At 38.5% G+C, this 20,724-nt stretch overlaps 1 protein-coding gene across 11 annotated transcripts in view; it reads left to right on the top strand.

The window, feature by feature from the left end:
• gek (serine/threonine-protein kinase gek) overlaps nt 1-20,724 on the top strand; it is a 266,032-nt gene that overhangs the window by 129,263 nt on the left and 116,045 nt on the right. For all 11 annotated transcript variants that reach the window (XR_011714432.1, XR_011714433.1, XM_071676518.1 and 8 more), the window contains 5 exons: nt 5,567-5,710; nt 7,854-7,976; nt 8,204-8,412; nt 10,620-10,849; nt 17,041-17,168. Coding sequence is in view for 9 of the 11 variants with exons in the window: in XM_071676518.1 (XP_071532619.1) it covers nt 5,567-5,710; nt 7,854-7,976; nt 8,204-8,412; nt 10,620-10,849; nt 17,041-17,168 (834 nt within the window). In the remaining 2 variants the exon portion in view is untranslated. The remainder of the gene's footprint in view (nt 1-5,566; nt 5,711-7,853; nt 7,977-8,203; nt 8,413-10,619; nt 10,850-17,040; nt 17,169-20,724) is intronic.

Raw genomic sequence — 20,724 nt, 5'->3', positions numbered from 1 at the left:
TAGATGTGTTGGAAATGAAATGTGGTGTGAGGTGGTTTTATCAAGTAAATTATGTAAGGTTGAGAGAGAGGTGTTAATAAAAAGAGTGTGATTGAAAAAGCTGAAGAGGGCATGGTAAAATGGTTTGGACGTATGAAGAGAATGAGTGATGAAAGCTTAACAAAGAGGATATATTTGTTAGAAATGGAAGGAACAAGGAGAACAGGGACACCAAATTGGAGATGGAAGGATGGAGTGTAAAAGATTTTGAGGGATCAAAGCCTGAACATGCTGGAGGGTGAAACACATGCATAGGATAGAGTGAATTGAAATGATGTGGTATACTGGGGTGTACATGCTGTCATTGGACTAAACCAGGGCATGTGAAGCATCCAAGGTAAACCTTGGAAAGGTTTGTGGGGCCTGGTTGTGGATAGGGAGCTGTGGTTTCAGTGCATTACACATGACTAGCTAGAGAATGGATGTGAGCAGATGTGGCCTTTATTCATCTGTTCTTGGCACTACATTACTGATGCGGGAAATGGCAGTCAGGTATGAAAAAAGGGTTATTAGGAAAGTTGGTGGTAAAGGGGGGCATTATTGGATTACATACTAATTAAGAGACCCATAGGTGTGAATTTGCTAAGAGGGACAGTTGTTAGGATGTCGGGTCATTACTTTTTGTAGACGGGAATGAGTGTTTGTGTAAAGGCTTTAGGTAAAGGGCTAATTATATGATTGAGAAGATGGCTGCATAAGTGAGTGAGCTTGGAAAGGAGGCTTGTAAGAAGAGGTAGCAGGAGAGATTGAGTGAAGAATAGTGAAAGGTGAGATTGAATAAACTATGGGGGTTGGTGAGGAATGGGAGGTATTCGGGGAGGCATTATTGACATGTACAAAAGAAGAGTTTGGGATGTAGGTGGGAGGTGGACTGGTAAGAAAGGGTACTGAGTTGTGGGAAGAGGAATTCAAGTTGCCTCGTGAAATAGAAATGAGAAATGTGGGAGTGCAATTGATTGTTAGATGTACAAGAGAAAGTGGTAGGAAGTTAAAAGGAAGGGTTGGGCTGACTGAGAGGACAAACAAGAGTTAGGGTTTGTGAGAATCTGCAGACTTCAGGAAAAATAAGATGTTTTAGAAGGATGTTGGTACTGTCAGGAAAACAAATGAACAACTGGAAACATCAGTGAAGAGGGGAAATGGTAATAGGTAGAATTGAGGTGAAGAGGAGATGGTGTATTTTGAAGCATTATTGAATTCATTTGATAATTGGGTGGCATATTTAAGATGTTTTGGATGAACAAGTATTGAAGTGAGAGTCATGGAAAGTGTTTTGATGAAAAGAGAGGTGGTGAAAACCTTGCAGCAAAGTGTATGAATTGGATGGGATTGTATAGTGATTTCATAAGAAAGGGGCGATTGTGGTGTTGATTGGATATTTAGAATTTCCCAATATTGTGTGCATGGCTTGTGGTGAGGTTCTTGATAGATGGCAGAATGCCTGTTTAGTGCCACTGTGTAGAAGCAAGGGGAATGAAAGTGAATGTTAAAATTACAGTGGTGTATGTTAGTTAGTTGAGTTTACCTGGTCAGTTGTATGAGAAAGTTGTGATTGAAAGGGTGGTGGCAGGCACAGAGGTTCAGCTTAGGGAGGAATAATGTGGTTTCAGGAGTGGAAGAGGGTGTGTGGATCAGATGTTTATTTAAAGATTGTGTATGAGAAATACATGAAGAGAAGAACTTGCATGTGGCATTTGTAGATCATTCAAAAGATTGTAGGATTGATAAAGATGCTATGGAGGGTGTGAAAGCAAAGCTGCTAGAAGCAGTGAAAAGTTTTTATCAGAGTACATAGGTGGAGAATAAGAAGAGAGAAATGTAATTGGTTCCAGTTGAAGGTGGCTTTGTGGTAGGTATGTGGGATTTCATCATGGCTGTTTAATTTGTTAATGGATGGGTGGTGAGGGAGATGAATGCAAGGGTCGTGGAGATAGGAGCAGGTATGCAGTCTGTTAGGGAAGAGAGGCTTGGAAGGTGAATCTGTTGTTGTTTGATGATGGCAAATATGAGTGAAAAAATACAAAAGCTAGTTTCTCAGTTTGGGAGAGTGAGTGAAAGGAAAAAGTTGAGAGTAAATGTGAATAAATACAAGGATATTACATTTAACTGAGACTTGAATGGAGAAAACTTGGAGGAAGTGGAGCATTTTAGATATCTTAGAGTGGATACAGCAGTGATTGGAACCATGGGAACCATGAGTCACAGGGTGGGTGAGGGGGCAAAGGTCTTGGATGCATTGAGAACTCACTGTCTTTAGGGTAAAGATGGATATGTTTGATGGTATAGTATTCCCATTGATGTTGTATGGATGCAATGTGTGGGTCTTAGATAGATATGTATAAAGAAGAGGGTGAATGTGCTGAATATGAAATGTTTGAGAACTATACATGGTTTGGGTAGGGTTGATCATTAAAAAATATGATAAGGAGAGGTATGGTAGGAAGAGGAGTATGTTAGAAGGACATATGAAGAGTATGATTGATGTGGATGAATTAGAGGGTATATCTGTGAAAAGTAGAAGACACCATAACCGTATCATTCACTAAGTAAAAGGTGATTTTTTCTACCAAATGATCAGTGAGTCACTTCTTGATGAATGTAGGCCACCCATCATTCCATTATATTTCTTAATATTTGATTAATGTTTAACACTTAAACTAATTAAGAATCTACTAAAGAGAACTGTGTTGAAGTGATAAATGATTAAATGCAGTTTACCTTGTCATTCACTAATTGTAAGATAAATCTTTTGAAAAGTAGAATGATTGGGACCTAAGGAAAGACAAGGTAGATTTTTCCTTTAGTTTTCAGAATATATCTCTAGTTATTTGGGAAGAAGCTGCTGAAAACACTTGTGTAAGACCTACACAACTGTAAAACTATATACAAATATCCTATCTTTCACTGAGTAGATGATTAGTGTTTTAAACTAATCACTCGTGTCAGTGAATGCACCACCCATTTTCCCATTAATTCTTTTATTATGCAATCCATTTTTAGATTATGAATTAGCCAAGAACTTGCTAAAGAGAATCATTTTGAAAAAATATAAGATATATGCAGTATACCATATTTTTTAACAAGTGTGTGATAAATCATATGAATGGCAGAGCAGTCATGACCCTAAGAAAAGCTGTTTAAATTTTCTTGTATGTTTTTGAATATATGCTCGAGTAGCACTACATGAATTAGGCAAAACCTAATGAAGAGACTTGTGAAGAAAAATTATATAGAGAATATAATTGACCCTGTCATTCACCAAGTAAATGATGAGTGTTTTGAACCGAAATGAGTGATCACTTGCCTCTTTTTTGTTATTTTTTTTACATGTAACTAAATTTTAGTGGATGAATTAGCAGGGACATACTAAAGAGAAAGATTATTTTGAACTGAACGATTGTCGCTCACCTTACATATGAATGCACCGCCTTTTTTTCTTCATAATTTTTCGTATGTAATTATTTTAGTGGAAGAACTCATTAAGAACTAACCATAGAGATCTATTGGAAAGTATATGGAGAAGATTCAAAGTGCTGTACCATTCACCAAGTATCAGAAATATGATTTGAAAGAAACAGCAGATGTACTGGAATCATGCTGAAAATCATCAAGCATTTTCACCTTTTCTTTCATATTAGAGGTCTTCCTTTTTATTTGAAGGGAGTGGGATTACACTCCTTAAAGGGTACTATACTGGAAGCTTAGGCAGAGTACATGCAGGGATACATGGGTGCAAATGTAGAATTATGCAAGTAGCAGCTGTTACATCTTTACTTAGTGAATTCTGGCAGAGTACTTACATGATAGACAGTGTAACTTGGGTGTTTGGGCAGTGTGACATTATTTGTCTATGGGACAGCCAGTTGGGTTCACATTGTATCATCATTGTTCATTTTATGATCACAAGATGGAAGTTTTTAGGTTCTTGCCTATATTGATTTTCATGCATCAGGTGTCACTATTTCCAGACCCATCTGTATACATATATATTTATATTTTAACAATTCCAGTGAACAGTATGCCTTTCTCATGTATTTATTTTTTAACTTCATCTGACCTTTGGTGCCTAAAGTTTCTGAACATATAAGTGTGTCTGAAATTATTTAAATGTTGCATAGCATTGAAGATGGACTTCTTGAATGTTGTCCTCTGCTCACTCCTTACTCATCAAGGTCAGTATTTGGAATGTAGATCATTGTGTGGATTTAGTTTGATTGTTACACCTTATCTTTGATTACTTGTTTTCCTCTGGCTAATATACAAAGAAGCCATACAGAACAATAAAACAAAAAGAATGGAGAGAATGAGCTTGGTGCTGAAACCAACATAATGGCTTAATAGTAAATAGAATGGAGCTACTAGGTTAAGCGAATGTATCTTGACCTAAACTTAACAAGTATTTTGTCTGTCATGAAATACTAAGTGGAATAATTTGGAATGCTGATTTCCATATATTCTTGTCTGGTTTATTGGTAGGTTTTGGGTTTAGGGTTATATTTTCTGTTTATGTAACGAATTTCTCATTGCTTATTGTTAGTGTTCAGTGTTAGAGAGTTGAACCTCTGTTATTATAAAGATAGCTGCAAGGGTTATATTGTAAAAGAATGACTTTGTTAAGTTAGAGAGAATGTTTGTTTCCTTTGCATGTTGTTAGTACTCGGTATTAGAGGTAAACCCATGAAATGCTATGTTTAAGGCCCCAGGGATGCTTTTATGCTATCTACCACTGAATTAGGTGGCATTTTACTTGGTGAAAAGAGAACTTAGCTGAGGACTTGCACATGACAATGAGCATCAGCTCTGAATATACGTTGTGAACAAAGCCTCTTTTTAACCCAAATGACCTGCAGGATCAAACCTTGGTCTCCATGGGTTATTATTGCAGATCTTTATCCTTCCACCATGTTGCTGTTTTGTAGTTACCAACATATGTCAATGAAGTATTGGAGAAGTTGTGTTAAATATTATCCGGTAATAGCAGTGGTAACTCCTTTGAATGGGAATTAGAAAAATTGTATTTTAGAAATAACATAGCATGGGACTTAACGTAGCTCAAGACTTATGAGTAAGATTTCTAATGAGTACACCAGGTGCCTTCTACTTTCTCCCCAAACTCTGTATGGACTGTCTGTCAGGCTTGGTAATGGATATACCAGCTCCAGAGGCTGCAAGAAGATAATAGTTTAATGTTCTAGATTGCCACTAATATTTTATGACCTGTCCAAATTTTGAGTGAGTTTTATTGCCAGTTATATAAGTGTCACACAAGTGATTCATGAAGTTATTCCCTCTGTGATTTGAAATTATCATCATGTATCTTACATTTTGATTTCTCTACTTGCAGTTCAAATTAATTACTTGAAAATTTCTCATTTTTCCTTGTAGAGTATGGGAATGCTTGTGGCTTTATTAAATTGATAACCTGAGGAATTCATTTCAGTGATAAATCATTACTTTCTAAGTTTGTTGATTATTTTGTCTTGTGCATCCATGCTTACTATGACTAATTTTTTCTTTACAATCTCAGGCAATGGAAGATGGCCAGGGGCGATATGGTCGGGAGTGTGATTGGTGGTCGTTGGGTGTGTGTATGTATGAGATGCTGTTTGGAGAAACCCCTTTCTATGCAGAATCATTGGTAGAAACCTATGGAAAAATAATGAATCATAAGGTCAGTTTTTTTCTTTTTCTGCACTGATGGATCAGAAATGAGAAAGTTTCTATCAATTGTACATTACATGATTTAGAGATGATTTTGTACAAGATTTTGTTTTATTATTGTACGTCTGTCAGTCTGTTTGTCTATATCTCTGACATTCACTTCCTCTTGGAATTCCATCAAGTTGGTGGCCAAAGCAAAAACGTGTCCTCTTATCTGTCACAATATTCCTCCCTTGCATATATCATTCCATGCATTCTTCCACCGTGTCTCTTTCTCCAGTACGTTTCCACTCTCATCTCCCCATGATGCAGTTTACCTTCCTCTCACACCATCTCTTTGAATCGGACTATCATACGTACTACTTTTAAACTCATCTTGCATTCTTTCTTTATGCCTAGATCACCATGAAATATTATGTTTTACCCACTCTACCACTTCGGAATTCCTTCCCTTTGCATTGCTAGCCATACCATACTTCTCATACATCCCATTACTTCTTTCTTCATCCCATCTACTCATACCACAAACTCCTGTCATATAGCTCATTTTCATAGCCTGGATTCTCAACCTCAGTTTTGGCCGCATAGGTCAGGGTTGGGAAGACTGTGCTTGCCCTTAAACCATTCTTCATTTCCATAATTACTCTCTATCACTCATTATTCTGTTAAGGGACCCAGTGACTCTCATACTTAGTACTGCTCTCTCTCCCCTATCTTTCCTTCCATATCACCAAACTTTCACAAGATAACTCCAAAAACTTAAATTCTGTCACCTTTTGCATGCTTTCTCCCTCCATAACGATAATGCAGTTTAGTACATTTTCTTCTGTCACTCTGAAGTGCTTTACAAAATCTATACTTTCACTGTGTTCTTTTCAAACACCATTACCTTACTTTTATTCACATTTACCTTCGGTTGCTTACACTTAAACACACCATAAAACTTATGTACAGCCTTCTGCAACTCCTATTCACTCTCAGCAAACAATACAGTATTTTCTGCAATTAGGCATGTCACTAGCTACCATACCATATAGACCAAAATGAACATGGAAGGGAATACAGTTACTGCAACATGAGAGTTGTCTTTCACTTTCTCAGACACTTAGAATCCTATTCCCCTCTTTTTGATCATCATTACAGCTTTTGTGGTTTAAGGACTAATGATGATCTCTTTTATTTGACTCACCTGTGGTACTCCTCTCTCTAGGATTTTGGTGAATCATTTGTTATAGCCACTGATATCTCAAAAGCACTTGATAAAGTGTGGCACGTGTCTGCTTTCCAATCATACATCCTTTGATTTTGTTGTCGATGGAGCAAGTTATCCTATCAGCTGTGGTATCCCATTGCATTCTGTCATGTTACTTACCCTCTTTCTTCTTTCCATATATGATGTTCTGTCATCATATGTTAACAGAGTATCACCGTGCTTTGGCCATCCTCCTTTGTCCACTGTGATATTGACCTCTCCCTGTTTTGCTGGTGTTATTTTGGCAACTCCTCATGTAAGCCATTTGTGTGTATCGCTGCCACCAAGGCTTGGACTAGTGGCATGTGCCTTCCTGCTGCTTCCCATAATTTGTGTATAGAAACTGTGTGCTTGAGAACTAGTTTCTGTATAGAAACTGGGCACTTGAGGACTGACCTTTATGATACCTCCATCTCTCCTTTCTTTAATGTTTCCTTCTTCCTATAGCCTTTCTACCTGTTCTAGTCAGGTTTAAAAACATCTAAGGAACTCTGTATTTCTTCATTCTTTTTCTTGAATCCTACATTATTTTGATTCAAGATGGTCATGATTAGGGCATGTTTTGCCTGTATCTTGTGGAACTATGAAAGGATAAAATTGTCACCAAAAACAGACATGGAACATATTTCGTGGGTTAGCTTTTTAATATTGTGTATACCTCCATCATGATATGTTGACATTTGACCCAAGCTTTTGATGATTGATTTCAATAATTTTACCATCGTAGGCCTTGTGTGATTTTGATAATTTTATCACCTCAAGCCTTGTGTATTCATTCTCGTTGCATTATGTTTTTGAGAGAAATTGAAATCTTCATTGGTATATTGTAATTATGTTTATAAATGCCATTTTAATGTATGTTTCCTTTTGTAACTACATGGAAGAATTTGAATTTTTCCAGAATTGTTTTGATTTTCCAACCGATTTAGGCTATGAAGTCACTGAAGAGGCAAAAGCTCTTATGAGACAACTTATATGTTCATCAGAGTATCGATTAGGCAAAAATGGCATTAATGATTTCAAGGTATGTGCTGTCCTCACTTTAGTCTCTAATGTTTTTTTGTAGTGTTCATTTGTCAAGTCTTTACTTAGATTAAATTGATTAAATTTGATTCCAGATATTGATGTGTCTCTGAGATGTACACTAGCGATTAGAAGTTTTTGCTTGTGTATAACCCTACAGATTAGTCACATATATTCATTTTTTTTAAGCAGCTTATACAGGGCTAATGGAAACTTTGACTTTTCAAGAATCATCCATGGTTTTCTGGCGTAGAGTGGGAGACGATAAGAGATAGCCCTGCACCTTATATCCCAGAAGTGTCCAGTCCGACTGACACAAGTAATTTTGATGTCGATGACTCAGAGGCTCGGAGTCAGGATGCTTGTCCTCCTCCTGCAAATGCTGCCTTTAGTGCTCTACATTTACCTTTTGTGGGCTTTTCATTTACTCAGGGAAGGTAAGAATTCATAGCATGCATTGATTTCTTCATAAGTGAATGAAAGGTTATTTGTTGTCAGTCGGAATAATCATGAATCAGGATTGTTTCTAAGTTATCCCTGTTATACTAGGGTCCCTAAAGAATGATTTTTAATGGAAAGACATTTTGCAGTAGCAACATTCAAGAACTGTGGTACAGATTTGTAGAACAACATTAAGCCCTTGCAATAACAACAGATGAGGAAAATTGATATTTTTTCCATAATTGTTTTCTAGTGGTAATGAAATGTTTAAATTATATTTTAAAGCTTGCAAGTTATAATACTATTTACAATGATATGAAAGCAAAATATTAGGTTCTGATTCTATTTCAGTGACTGAAGTGTCTCCTCAAAAGGAACACCATGTTTTCATGTCCTTAATAAAACATGTCCTTAATGTGCCATAGAAATGAGTTCTGCTTGTATTGACATGAAGATATGTAATGTTATGGCTAAATACATCAGCAAACAGATTCACATACTGAAATAAAGACCAGATAGCTTGACTTTTGCATGTAATATAAGTTTTTGAAAGAATGATGAAGGGACATGTTGTAGACCATCTGATCAAGACTAGCTATATTAACAAAGGCCAGAATGGGTTTGTGCTAGGAAAAAGTATGCAAACCCACTCATTGGCTTAGTACGATGACATGTGAAAGTGTGATCCATTGAAAAAAAAATGTATGCTGTCTTTTTTTTCTTTGAAAAAGTGTTTGACAGAATAAGCTATGTAACTTTCTAGAGAGAGTAGCTAAACAAAACTTAAAGGGTAAGATAGGAAGATGGATTAATGAGTTTCTAACAGACAGAAAGTTCAAAGTGCTAGCAAATGGTATGTGTGGGGAGAAAGATTGCCTGTTTGGGATACCTCAAGAAACAGTGTAAGCCTCATTACTCTTGATGTTATTGATATTAGGCATTGACATCTAAGTAAAGCAATCTGAGGAGCTGTGCTGATTACACCATAGTGAACAAAATGATCAGACCTGATTAAAAGGAGATGCAAAAAGATGTAGATGCAATGTAGAAGTGGGGGCAGAAGTGATATGATAGATTTCAGCAAATAACTTATTGAACAATGAAGAATACCTTAGTGGCAACATATTAAGGCCCAACAGAGAAAGGCATAGATAGAAGAACAAATAAAAGATTTGATTTCTATAATAAATGAGAATTATATTTCATAGTGTATTGAGAAGATAACATTAAAAAGTCGAGTGATTATAATATATGATGTCCATATAAGCAAAACTGAATGCTGCTGTATTGTATGGTCACCAACAGAACAAGTAAAAATAAAGAAATTAATGAGAATTCAGAGAATTCATGAAAAAAGTTGAAGTGATGGAACATATGAACTACCATGAAAGGCTGAAAGAACTGCAACTCCATATCCAAGAAAGAAGAGGAGAGAGATATATGATAATCAATGCTTGACAGTAAATTGAAGGTATTTGAAGAAAGTGTTAAACCTGAAAGCCTTTCAGCGAGGAAGAAAAAGAGATTAAGTCTGACAGAATACCGTAGAGCATACAGAAATTAAATGAAGGTATGTGACAGCCCAACTAGGGATCTTGGATGGCTATTCAGTATACTGTCAGGAGAAATAAAAAATTTGCTCAGGAAGCTCAAGGAATTTTTGAAATAATATGTGGCATGGTTGAAGTCAGTCCCAGATGAATCAAGAATAGATAATTATGTAATGCAGGTGGCAGCTAGGAAGGACGGTATTCTTAAAGAAACATTTGTGGTGAGCACTTTGTGCTAGCCCTACCATTATGGCTATATCTCATTGTATGGACTCTTAGATAGGTACTCCTGCCCTTTAAGTCTCCTTTAACAGTCAGGAGACTCATAGGTAGGATTCTTTCTTCCCAACCCCCATGATTAGAATTAGAATATAGACTAATGAATGTGATATTGATTTCTAGAAATATTACATTAGAGTGGTTTGCTGTACGATTAAGTTCACCAAAGTGAAGTAGAATTGTAAGGACAAATGTTTCTTTGTAAATTTTGTATTCCAGTAAGTAGTGAAGTTCTTTTGATCATCAAAGTAATGAATCTAGGACCTTTGTAATTTATAATTAACAATGATTTAATGTGGTATCTAGTTTTGCTATTTATTTAATATAACCTTTAGGAACTTAAACATTTAAGATTAATGCTATCCCATTTTCAGCCAAATCAGTGATAAGGGATGTTTGTTAACCCTTTCACTGACCACATCAGTAACAGTTGGGACCTCATGTGATGTGATATCCTTTGAAAGACGGATGAAAAGTCTTGAGACGGAAAGCAGAGAATTGGTGAAGATATCAGATAGGTTAGATGGAAATGCAGGCTCACCTTCCAATGACGAAGTTAAGAAATTAGTCGAACAAGTGCAAGCTCTTACCAAACAAAATCAAGGTTTGTAAATCTACTTGCTGTCCCATTAGCAAGTTTGTATTAGGTTGATAATTATGGCCGCTGTTATCTAGCGATTAGTGTATAATATTTTTTTTCCAGCTCAAGAAAGTGACCAATGTGCATGTAATTGTGTGATATGAAAAAAGGAGATGTATGGGCATCACTTTTAAGGAAGGAGTATATGTGATTGGGAATTGTACAAGAGAAAATGGCTTGAAGTCAAGAGGAAGATGCAAGGGCTGAAAAAGAGGACAAATGTGAGCAGAAGTGAGCGAGTATCAGCAAACTTCAGGAAGAATAAAGAGAGGTTATAGAAGAAGGTTAATGGTGTGAAAAAAAGAGAACAGTTGGGAACATCAGTGAAGGGGGCAAATGGTAACAGGCTGAGAAGAGGTGAAGAGGAGATGGAGGGAGTACTTAGAAAGATTTTTGAATGTAATTAATGATAATATGGCAGATTTAGGGTGTTTGGGTCAGGGAGGAATGAAAAGTGAGTGAGTCATGGCAGATAATTTGGTGAAAAGAGAAGAGGGGGTGAAAACCTTGGTAAAGGTAGAATCCGACAGTGTAGCTGAAGTAAATGGTATTGCTGTTGAATTTCTAAAGAAAGAGGGTGATTGTGTTGATGACTGATAAGTTGGGATTTTTTGTGTATTTGTGGATCATGGTGAGGTGCCTGAGGATTGGCAGAATGCCTAAATAGTGCATTTGTATAAAGGCAGTTGGAACAAAGATGAATGTCCAGATTACAGAAGTATAAGTTTGTTGAGTTTCCCTGGTAAATTGAATGGGAGAGTTATGATTGAGATGGTACTGGCATACACAGAGCAATAGTCTGAGTGGAACAATGTGGTATCTGGAGTGATAGAGGCTGTTTGGATGAAGTGTTTGCACTGAAGATTGTGCGTGAGAGACATGGAGAAATATAAGGATTTATATGTGGCTTTTATGGGTCTCAAGAAAGTGTATGATGTAGTTGGAAGAGTGGCTATATGGAAAGTTTTGCAAATATATGGTATTGAGGAAAGTTTTTAGAAGCATTGAAGAGTTTATAGCAAGGGCAAGTGTGTGCGTGTATGAGTAGATAGAGAGAGGGGTCGAGTGGTTCCAGTTGAAGGTTGGTCTGTGGTGGGTCTGTGGCATGGTGTTTCATGTCACCAAGACTGATTTTTTTATAGGCTGGGTGGGGAAGGTGGTGAATGCAAGGGTCTTGGAAAGAAGAGCAGGTAGGGTCTTTTTGGGGATGAAGGGATGGGGGGACCTGGGAGGTGAATAAGTTATTTTGTTTTCTTTTGACTCAGTGATGTTGGCAGATTTTAACGAGAAACTGCAGGAGCTGGTGCCTGAGGTTAGGAGTGTGTGAAAGTAGAGAGTTGAGAGTAAATGTGAATAAAAGCAAGTGAAGAGACAGGTTATTTAGAGGATGAGTTTGATGGAGAAAACTTGTAGGAAGCTGATTGCTTCAGGCACTTTTGTGAGTGGATATGGCATTGAATGGAACCATAAAGACTGTAGTGAGTCATAGGGTGGGTGAGGAATGTGTGGTAGGGCAAAAATGGACATGTTTGAAAGTGCAGTGATTGCAACAGAGTTGAATGGATGTCTACAAACATACAATCTCTCCTTGTCATTACAACTGGACAATACTGAACTCATGCATCGCCTTCTTCGTAACTCTAGATTTTCAAGCAGTGAATGCTATGCGCTAGCCCTGCCTTTTGGGAAAATGGTGTGAGCAGTAGATAGAAGTAGTAGGTAGGAACATTTAGGGAGGAGCATTAGATAGAAGTAGTTAGTAGGAACATTGGGTAGGAGCCTCTGCAAACTCTGCACTAGACTTGCCCTCTGCCAGTGGCCTGTTAAAGGTGAGACATTAAAGGCTAAGAAGTGGTCCTAGAGTGTTAGGTGGTTTTCTTCTTACTCCAACCCCATTTACTTAATATCATATGCTCATCTTGTAAACTCCCCATCTTACATTCTTTCCACATTCCCAAACTACCTCAAAGTATTATGTTTCACCCACTGTGCATTCCTTGCCATACCAAATCCCTCATATGTGCCCATTACTTTCTTCATTCTATCTAGGCATACCACATGCTCCACACAAATAACTCATCTTTTGACAGTAGTTATTGGTTTGCTCGTTTAGTTTAGCACATATTTAGGGACTGCATTTTTCATTATTGTTGTCCATCCATTCACCACAAGGTGTCACTTTTTAACCTCAAAATCAGTCTTAGTCACAACCTCAAAATTCTAGATCAGGAACCTTTTAAACTTGCACGTTTGTTTCTCAGCATCCAGACAATTGAATGACAGAAGACTTATAACTCTAGTTGATTTTTTATCACTTATGAAAAGGTTTACTCTGGAACTTAACCTGGCTTATAACTTGAAGAAAATTGTCCGTCTTCCATGAAACTTGTATCATGAATTGTTCTTTTACATCATATAAAGAAATAAGTAGCATAATACTCATGACTTTACTTTGATTTTCATGTAACTTGTAGAAAGGTTTTGATCTAGAATTTAACCTGACTCATAACTTGTAATGAATGGCCTCTGGTTAAATGCCATATGTATGAAGTTTTAAATGAAATGTATTCCGCCATTCTTATTTCTTTTCGGATAACTCTGCTTCACTGCAAACAGCCCACGTTTTCTATGGAACCCTTTTAACTCTCTTATTTAATGTGGTTAGGATAAAGCACACATGATTGTAAAATCAGGAAGATAAACATATAAATCAGGAAGATAAACATTTTTTTTTTTTTTTTTTTTTTTTTTTTGCCTCTGTCTCCCGCGTTTGCGAGGTAGCGCAAGGAAACAGACGAAAGAAATGGCCCAACCCACCCCCATACACATGTATATACATACGTCCACACACGCAAATATACATACCTACACAGCTTTCCATGGTTTACCCCAGACGCTTCACATGCCTTGATTCAATCCACTGACAGCACGTCAACCGCGGTATACCACATCGCTCCAGTTCACTCTATTCCTTGCGCTCCTTTCACCCTCCTGCATGTTCAGGCCCCGATCACACAAAATCTTTTTCACTCCATCTTTCCACCTCCAATTTGGTCTCCCTCTTCTCCTCGTTCCCTCCACCTCCGACACATATATCCTCTTGGTCAATCTTTCCTCACCCATTCTCTCCATGTGACCAAACCATTTCAAAACACCCTCTTCTGCTCTCTCAACCACGCTCTTTTTATTTCCACACATCTCTCTTACCCATTACGTTACTTACTCGATCAAACCACCTCACACCACACATTGTCCTCAAACATCTCATTTCCAGTACATCCATCCTCCTGCGCACAACTCTATCCATAGTCCACGCCTCGCAACCATACAACATTGTTGGAACCACTATTCCTTCAAACATACCCATTTTTGCTTTCCGAGATAATGTTCTCGACTTCCACACATTCTTCAAGGCTCCCAGAATTTTCGCCCCCTCCCCCACCCTATGATCCACTTCCGCTTCCATGTTTCCATCTGCTGCCAGATCCACTCCCAGATATCTAAAACACTTCACTTCCTCCAGTTTTTCTCCATTCAAACTCACCTCCCAATTGAATTGACCCTCAACCCTACTGTACCTAATAACCTTGCTCTTATTCACATTTACTCTTAACTTTCTTCTTTCACACACTTTACCAAACTCAGTCACCAGCTTCTGCAGTTTCTCACATGAATCAGCCACAGCGCTGTATCATCAGCGAACAACAACTGACTCACTTCCCAAGCTCTCTCATCCCCAACAGACCTCATACTTGCCCCTCTTTCCAGGACTCTTGCATTTACCTCCCTAACAACCCCATCCATAAACAAATTAAACAACCATGGAGACATCACACACCCCTGCCGCAAACCTACATTCACTGAGAACCAATCACTTTCCTCTCTTCCTACACGTACACATGCCTTACATCCTCGATAAAAACTTTTCACTGCTTCTAACAACTTGCCTCCCACACCATATATTCTTAATACCTTCCACAGAGCATCTCTATCAACTCTATCATATGCCTTCTCCAGATCCATAAATGCTACATACAAATCCATTTGCTTTTCTAAGTATTTCTCACATACATTCTTCAAAGCAAACACCTGATCCACACATCCTCTACCACTTCTGAAACCACACTGCTCTTCCCCAATCTGATGCTCTGTACATGCCTTCACCCTCTCAATCAATACCCTCCCATATAATTTGCCAGGAATACTCAACAAACTTATACCTCTGTAATTTGAGCATTCACTCTTATTACCTTTGCCTTTGTACAATGGCACTATGCACGCATTCCGCCAATCCTCAGGCACCTCACCATGAGTCATACATACATTAAATAACCTTACCAACCAGTCAACAATACAGTCACCCCCTTTTTTAATAAATTCCACTGCAATACCATCCAAACCTGCTGCCTTGCCGGCTTTCATCTTCCGCAAAGCTTTTACTACCTCTTCTCTGTTTACCAAATCATTTTCCCTAACCCTCGCACTTTGCACACCACCTCGACCAAAACACCCTATATCTGCCACTCTATCATCAAACACATTCAACAAACCTTCAAAATACTCACTCCATCTCCTTCTCACATCACCACTACTTGTTATCACCTCCCCATTTGCGCCCTTCACTGAAGTTCCCATTTGCTCACTTGTCTTACGCACTTTATTTACCTCCTTCCAGAACATCTTTTTATTCTCCCTTTTTTTCACCTCTTGCACCTTTCTCTTGACCTCCTGTCTCTTTCTTTTATACATCTCCCACACAATTTCATTTTTTCCCTGCAAAAATCGTCCAAATGCCTCTCTCTTCTCTTTCACTAATACTCTTACTTCTTCATCCCACCACTCACTACCCTTTCTAATCAACCCACCTCCCACTCTTCTCATGCCACAAGCATCTTTTGCGCAATCCATCACTGATTCCCTAAATACATCCCATTCCTCCCCCACTCCCCTTACTTCCATTGTTCTCACCTTTTTCCATTCTGTACTCAGTCTCTCCTGGTACTTCCTCACACAAGTCTCCTTCCCAAGCTCACTTACTCTCACCACCCTCTTCACCCAAACATTCACTCTTCTTTTCTGGAAACCCATACAAATCTTCACCTTAGCCTCCACAAGATAATGATCAGACATCCCTCCAGTTGCACCTCTCAGCACATTAACATCCAAAAGTCTCTCTTTCGCGCACCTGTCAATTAACACGTAATCCAATAACGCTCTCTGGCCATCTCTCCTACTTACATAAGTATACTTATGTATATCTCGTTTTTTAAACCAGGTATTCCCAATCATCAGTCCTTTTTCAGCACATAAATCTACAAGCTCTTCACCATTTCCATTTACAACACTGAACACCCCATGTATACCAATTATTCCCTCAACTGCCACATTACTCACCTTTGCATTCAAATCACCCAACACTATAACCCGGTCTCGTGCATCAAAACCACTAACACACTCATTCAGCTGCTCCCAAAACACTTGCCTCTCATGATCTTTCTTCTCATGCCCAGGTGCATATGCACCAATAATCACCCATCTCTCTCCATCAACTTTCAGTTTTACCCATATTAATCGAGAATTTACTTTCTTACATTCTATCACATACTTCCACAACTCCTGTTTCAGGAGTACTGCTACTTCTTCCCTTGCTCTTGTCCTCTCACTAACCCCTGACTTTACTCCCAAGACATTCCCAAACCACTCTTCCCCTTTACCCTTGAGCTTCGTTTCACTCAGAGCCAAAACATCCAGGTTCCTTTCCTCAAACATACTACCTATCTCTCCTTTTTTCACATCTTGGTTACATCCACACACATTTAGGCACCCCAATCTGAGCCTTCGAGGAGGATGAGCACTCCCCGCGTGACTCCTTCTTCTGTTTTCCATTTTAGAAAGTTAAAAAAAATACAAGGAGGGGAGGATTTCTGGCTCCCCGCTCCCGTCCCCTCTAGTCGCTTTCTACATACAGACAGAAAACAGGAGATATCTATGTATTTGTCCTTTTTCCCATTTAGCTGAAATTGGTTGTCTTTATTTGAATTTGCAATTGGTATGGCCCAAGGTAGGAAAATGCATGGATGCAGAATGATTATTAATGTAGTATGCACAATGATCAGTTATGAATTAGCTATTGAGCACTTTTATTTTTCCAACAGAATTATGTTATGAATCATCTAGCTTAAAAAGACGAGCAGCAGAGGGAGAGATTGAAATAGAGGCCAGAATTAAAGAAACAGAACGTCAAATGAAGATAGCAATCCAGGAGAAGGATAACATGGGAAGAGTAAGATTTATTTACTGCTTGAGCAGCTCTGTTATTCAATTTATTTTCCTGTATTTATGATAGTTCTTTCTATCTTTTGAAGGACTGTATTCATATTTTCATTTTGTTTTGAACAGATAAATCATTGAGGTAACTACTGAAACGTAAATTACATCATACAGCAAAAGTATGATAAATAATGTTGAAGCGAAGAACTAGTTGTAGGGGGAAAATGACAATAATAATACTCGTGATGTACTGTACATGAGCTGGGTTATTATGCAGTATCTGTCATGTGGGTTGACTTTTTTTATCACAGAAATATATATCTTTTGTACAAATGTTATAGTTTCTGTGTATACATATCCACCAATTGGAATGGAGAGAAGAGTTAATGATAATGGATTATTTTCAGGCCTTTTTTCGATATTTTTGATACCTCTTTACTTTTTAATTCTGTTTTGTATGATATTGTAAATGTTAAGTGTGTGTGGAAACAAAAGTAGGGGCCTATAGCAAGAAGGGAGGTAAAATTGGCAATGATAAGGTTGAAGGTAGGAAAGGCACCTGGAGTGGATGAGATTACAGGTATGTTGAAGTATGAAGGAGGTGTGATAGAGTTGGTGCATTTTATATGGAATTTAGAATGGAAGTAGGATGTATGTACCTGAAGATTCGATGAAAACTATTATTGTTCCTTTATTCAGAGGAAGATGTGCTAAGAATGTATGTACAATCATAGGGATTTAATTCTGTTAAGTATACCAGGAGTTCACTCGTTATGCAGACATTATTGCCATAGCCACCCCCTTGAGGGAGTTCCAGCTGGAACAGGTGTCAGAGATGTAGGTAGATAAAATAAATGACTATTATACAAGGAAAACTGTTTGTAAGAGATATGATTGAATCAGTAATGGAAGTGACAGAAAGCAGAGTAAATGAGGAACAAGGCAGTTTTAGGAAAGGTAGGGGATATGTGGATCAGATTTGTGTGGTGAGAATGACTGCGGAAAATTATGTAACGAAAGGTAAAAGCTGTATGCAACTTTTATGGATGTAGAGAAAGTGTTTGTTAGAGTCAAGTGGAATGCTTTATGAGATGTGTGAAGGATATATGGGTTAGGGGGAGAACTGTTGGGTGATGTGAAAAACCTTTCATGGAGAAGCAAATGCATTTTTAAGTGAGAATTGAGAGTTGAGCAAAAGTTTTGGTATACATGTGGGTGTGAGGCTGGGCTGTGTGATGTCACTGTGGCATCTATAATTTTCTAACAGAAGGAATGAAGAAGGGGCCAAGTGAGGGTATTTCCTCTAAGGCTCAGTCCTTTGTTCTTGATGCTACCTTGCTAATGTGGGAAATGGCGAATTTGTATGCAAGAGTTTTGGAGAGAGGAGTGAGTATACAGTCTGTTAGGGAGGAGAGGGTCTAGAAAGTGAGTCAGTTGTTGTTCATCGATGATACAGCTCTGGTGGCTGATTCGAGGGAGAAACTGCAGAAGTTGGTGACTGAGTTTGGAAATGTGCGTGAAAGGAGAAAGTGGAGAGTAAATGTTATTAGGTTCAGTAGGGTTGAGGGACAAGTTAATTGGGATGTAAGTTTGCATGGAGAAAAATTGGAGGAAGTGAAGTGTTTTAGATATCTGGGAGTGGATGTAGCAGCAAATGGAACCATGGAAGCAGAAGTGAGTTACAGGGTGGGGGAGGGGGCAAAGGTTTTGGGAGCGATGAAAAATGTGTGGAAGGAGAAAATGTTATCTTGGAGAGCAAAAATGGGTATGTTTGAAGGAATAGTAGTTCCACAATATTATATGGTTGCGAGGCATGGTTTATGAATAGGGTTGTACGGAGGAGGTTGGATGTTTTGGAAATGAGATATTTGAGGACAATATGTGGTGTGAGGTAGTTTGATTGAGTAAGTAACGAAAGGGTAAGAGAGATGTGTGGAAAAAAAAAGAGTGTGGCTGAGAGAGCAGGAGAGGGTGTGTTGAAATGGTTTGGATGTATGGAGAGGATATCTAAGAAACTGCACTTCCTCCAATTTTTCTCCTTTCAAACTTTACTTCCCAATTAACTTGTACCTCAACCCTACTGAACCTAATAACCTTTACTCTCAACTTTCTCCTTTCACACACTTTTCCAAACTCAGTCACCAACTTCTGCAGTTTCTCGCATGAATCTGCCACTGGAGCTGTATCATTGGCAAGCAACGACTGACTCACTTCCCAGACCCTTTCATCCCCAGCAGACTGCATACTCGCCCCTCTCTCCAAAACTCTTGCATTTACCTCTCTGACCATCCCATCCATAAACAAATTAGAAAAAACATGGGGACAACACACACCCCTGCCACAGACAGACATTCACTGGGAACCAATCACTTTCCTCTCTTGCTACTCATAAACATACCTTACATCCTTGGTAAAATTTTCCACTGCTTCTAGCAACTTACCTCCCACATCATATACTCTTAAAATTTTTTTACAGAGCATCTCTATCAACTCTATCATATGCTTTCTCCAGATCCATAAATGCTACATACAAATCCATGTGTTTTCTAAGTATTTCTCACATGCATTCTTCAAAGCAAACGCCTGATCCACACATCCTCTGCCACTTCTGAAACCTCACTGCTCTTCCCCAATCTGATGCTCTGTACATGCCTTCACCCTCTCAATCAAGTCCCTCCCATATAATTTCCCAGGAATACTCAACAGACTTATGCCTTTGTAGTTTGAACACTCACCTTTATCCCCTTTGCCTTTATACAACGGCATTATGCATGCATTCCGCCTATCCTCAGGCACTTCACCATGGTCCATACATACAGTGAATATCCTTACCAACCAATTAGCAACACAGCCACCCCTTTTTTCCATAAATTCTTCTGCAATACCATCCAAACCTGCAGCCTTTCCAGATTTCATCTCCCACAAAGCTTTCACAACCTCTTTTCTCTTTACCAATCCATTCTCCCTGACCCTCTCACTTCGCACACCACCCCGATCAAAACACCCTATATCTCTGCCTCTCTATTATCATACATTCAACAAACCTTCAAATACTCACTCCATCTCCTCCTTACTTCATCACTACCTGTTATTACCTCCCCACTTGCCCCCTTCACTGATGTTCCCATTTGTTCTCTTGTCTTATGCACATTATTTACCCCCTTCCAAAACATCTTTTTATTCTCCCTTAAAATTTAATGATACTCTCACCCAAACTCCCATTTGCCCTCTTTTTCAACCTTTGCAACTTTCTCTTGACCTCATGCTGCTTTCTTTTATACATCTCCCTGTCATTTGCACTGCTTCCTTGCAAGTATTGTCCAAACTCCTCTCTTTTCTCTTTTACTAACATCTCTACTTCATCCCACCAGTCATTACCCTGTCTAATCTGCCCACCTCCCACCTTCCTCATGCCACATGCATCTTTTGTGAAAGCAATGACTGCTTCCCTAAATACATCCCATTCCTCACCTAGTCCCCTCATGTCCTTTGCTTTCACCTTTTGCAATTCTACACTCAATCTCTCTTGGTGCTTCTTCACACAAGTCTCCTTTCTGAGCTCACTTGCT

The sequence above is a fragment of the Panulirus ornatus genome, chromosome 23 (assembly GCF_036320965.1).
Source record: "Panulirus ornatus isolate Po-2019 chromosome 23, ASM3632096v1, whole genome shotgun sequence".
Lineage (NCBI taxonomy): Eukaryota > Metazoa > Arthropoda > Malacostraca > Decapoda > Palinuridae > Panulirus > Panulirus ornatus.
The sequence above is the reverse complement of the archived record's forward strand: the minus strand, read 5'-3'. Positions and strand labels throughout refer to the sequence as shown.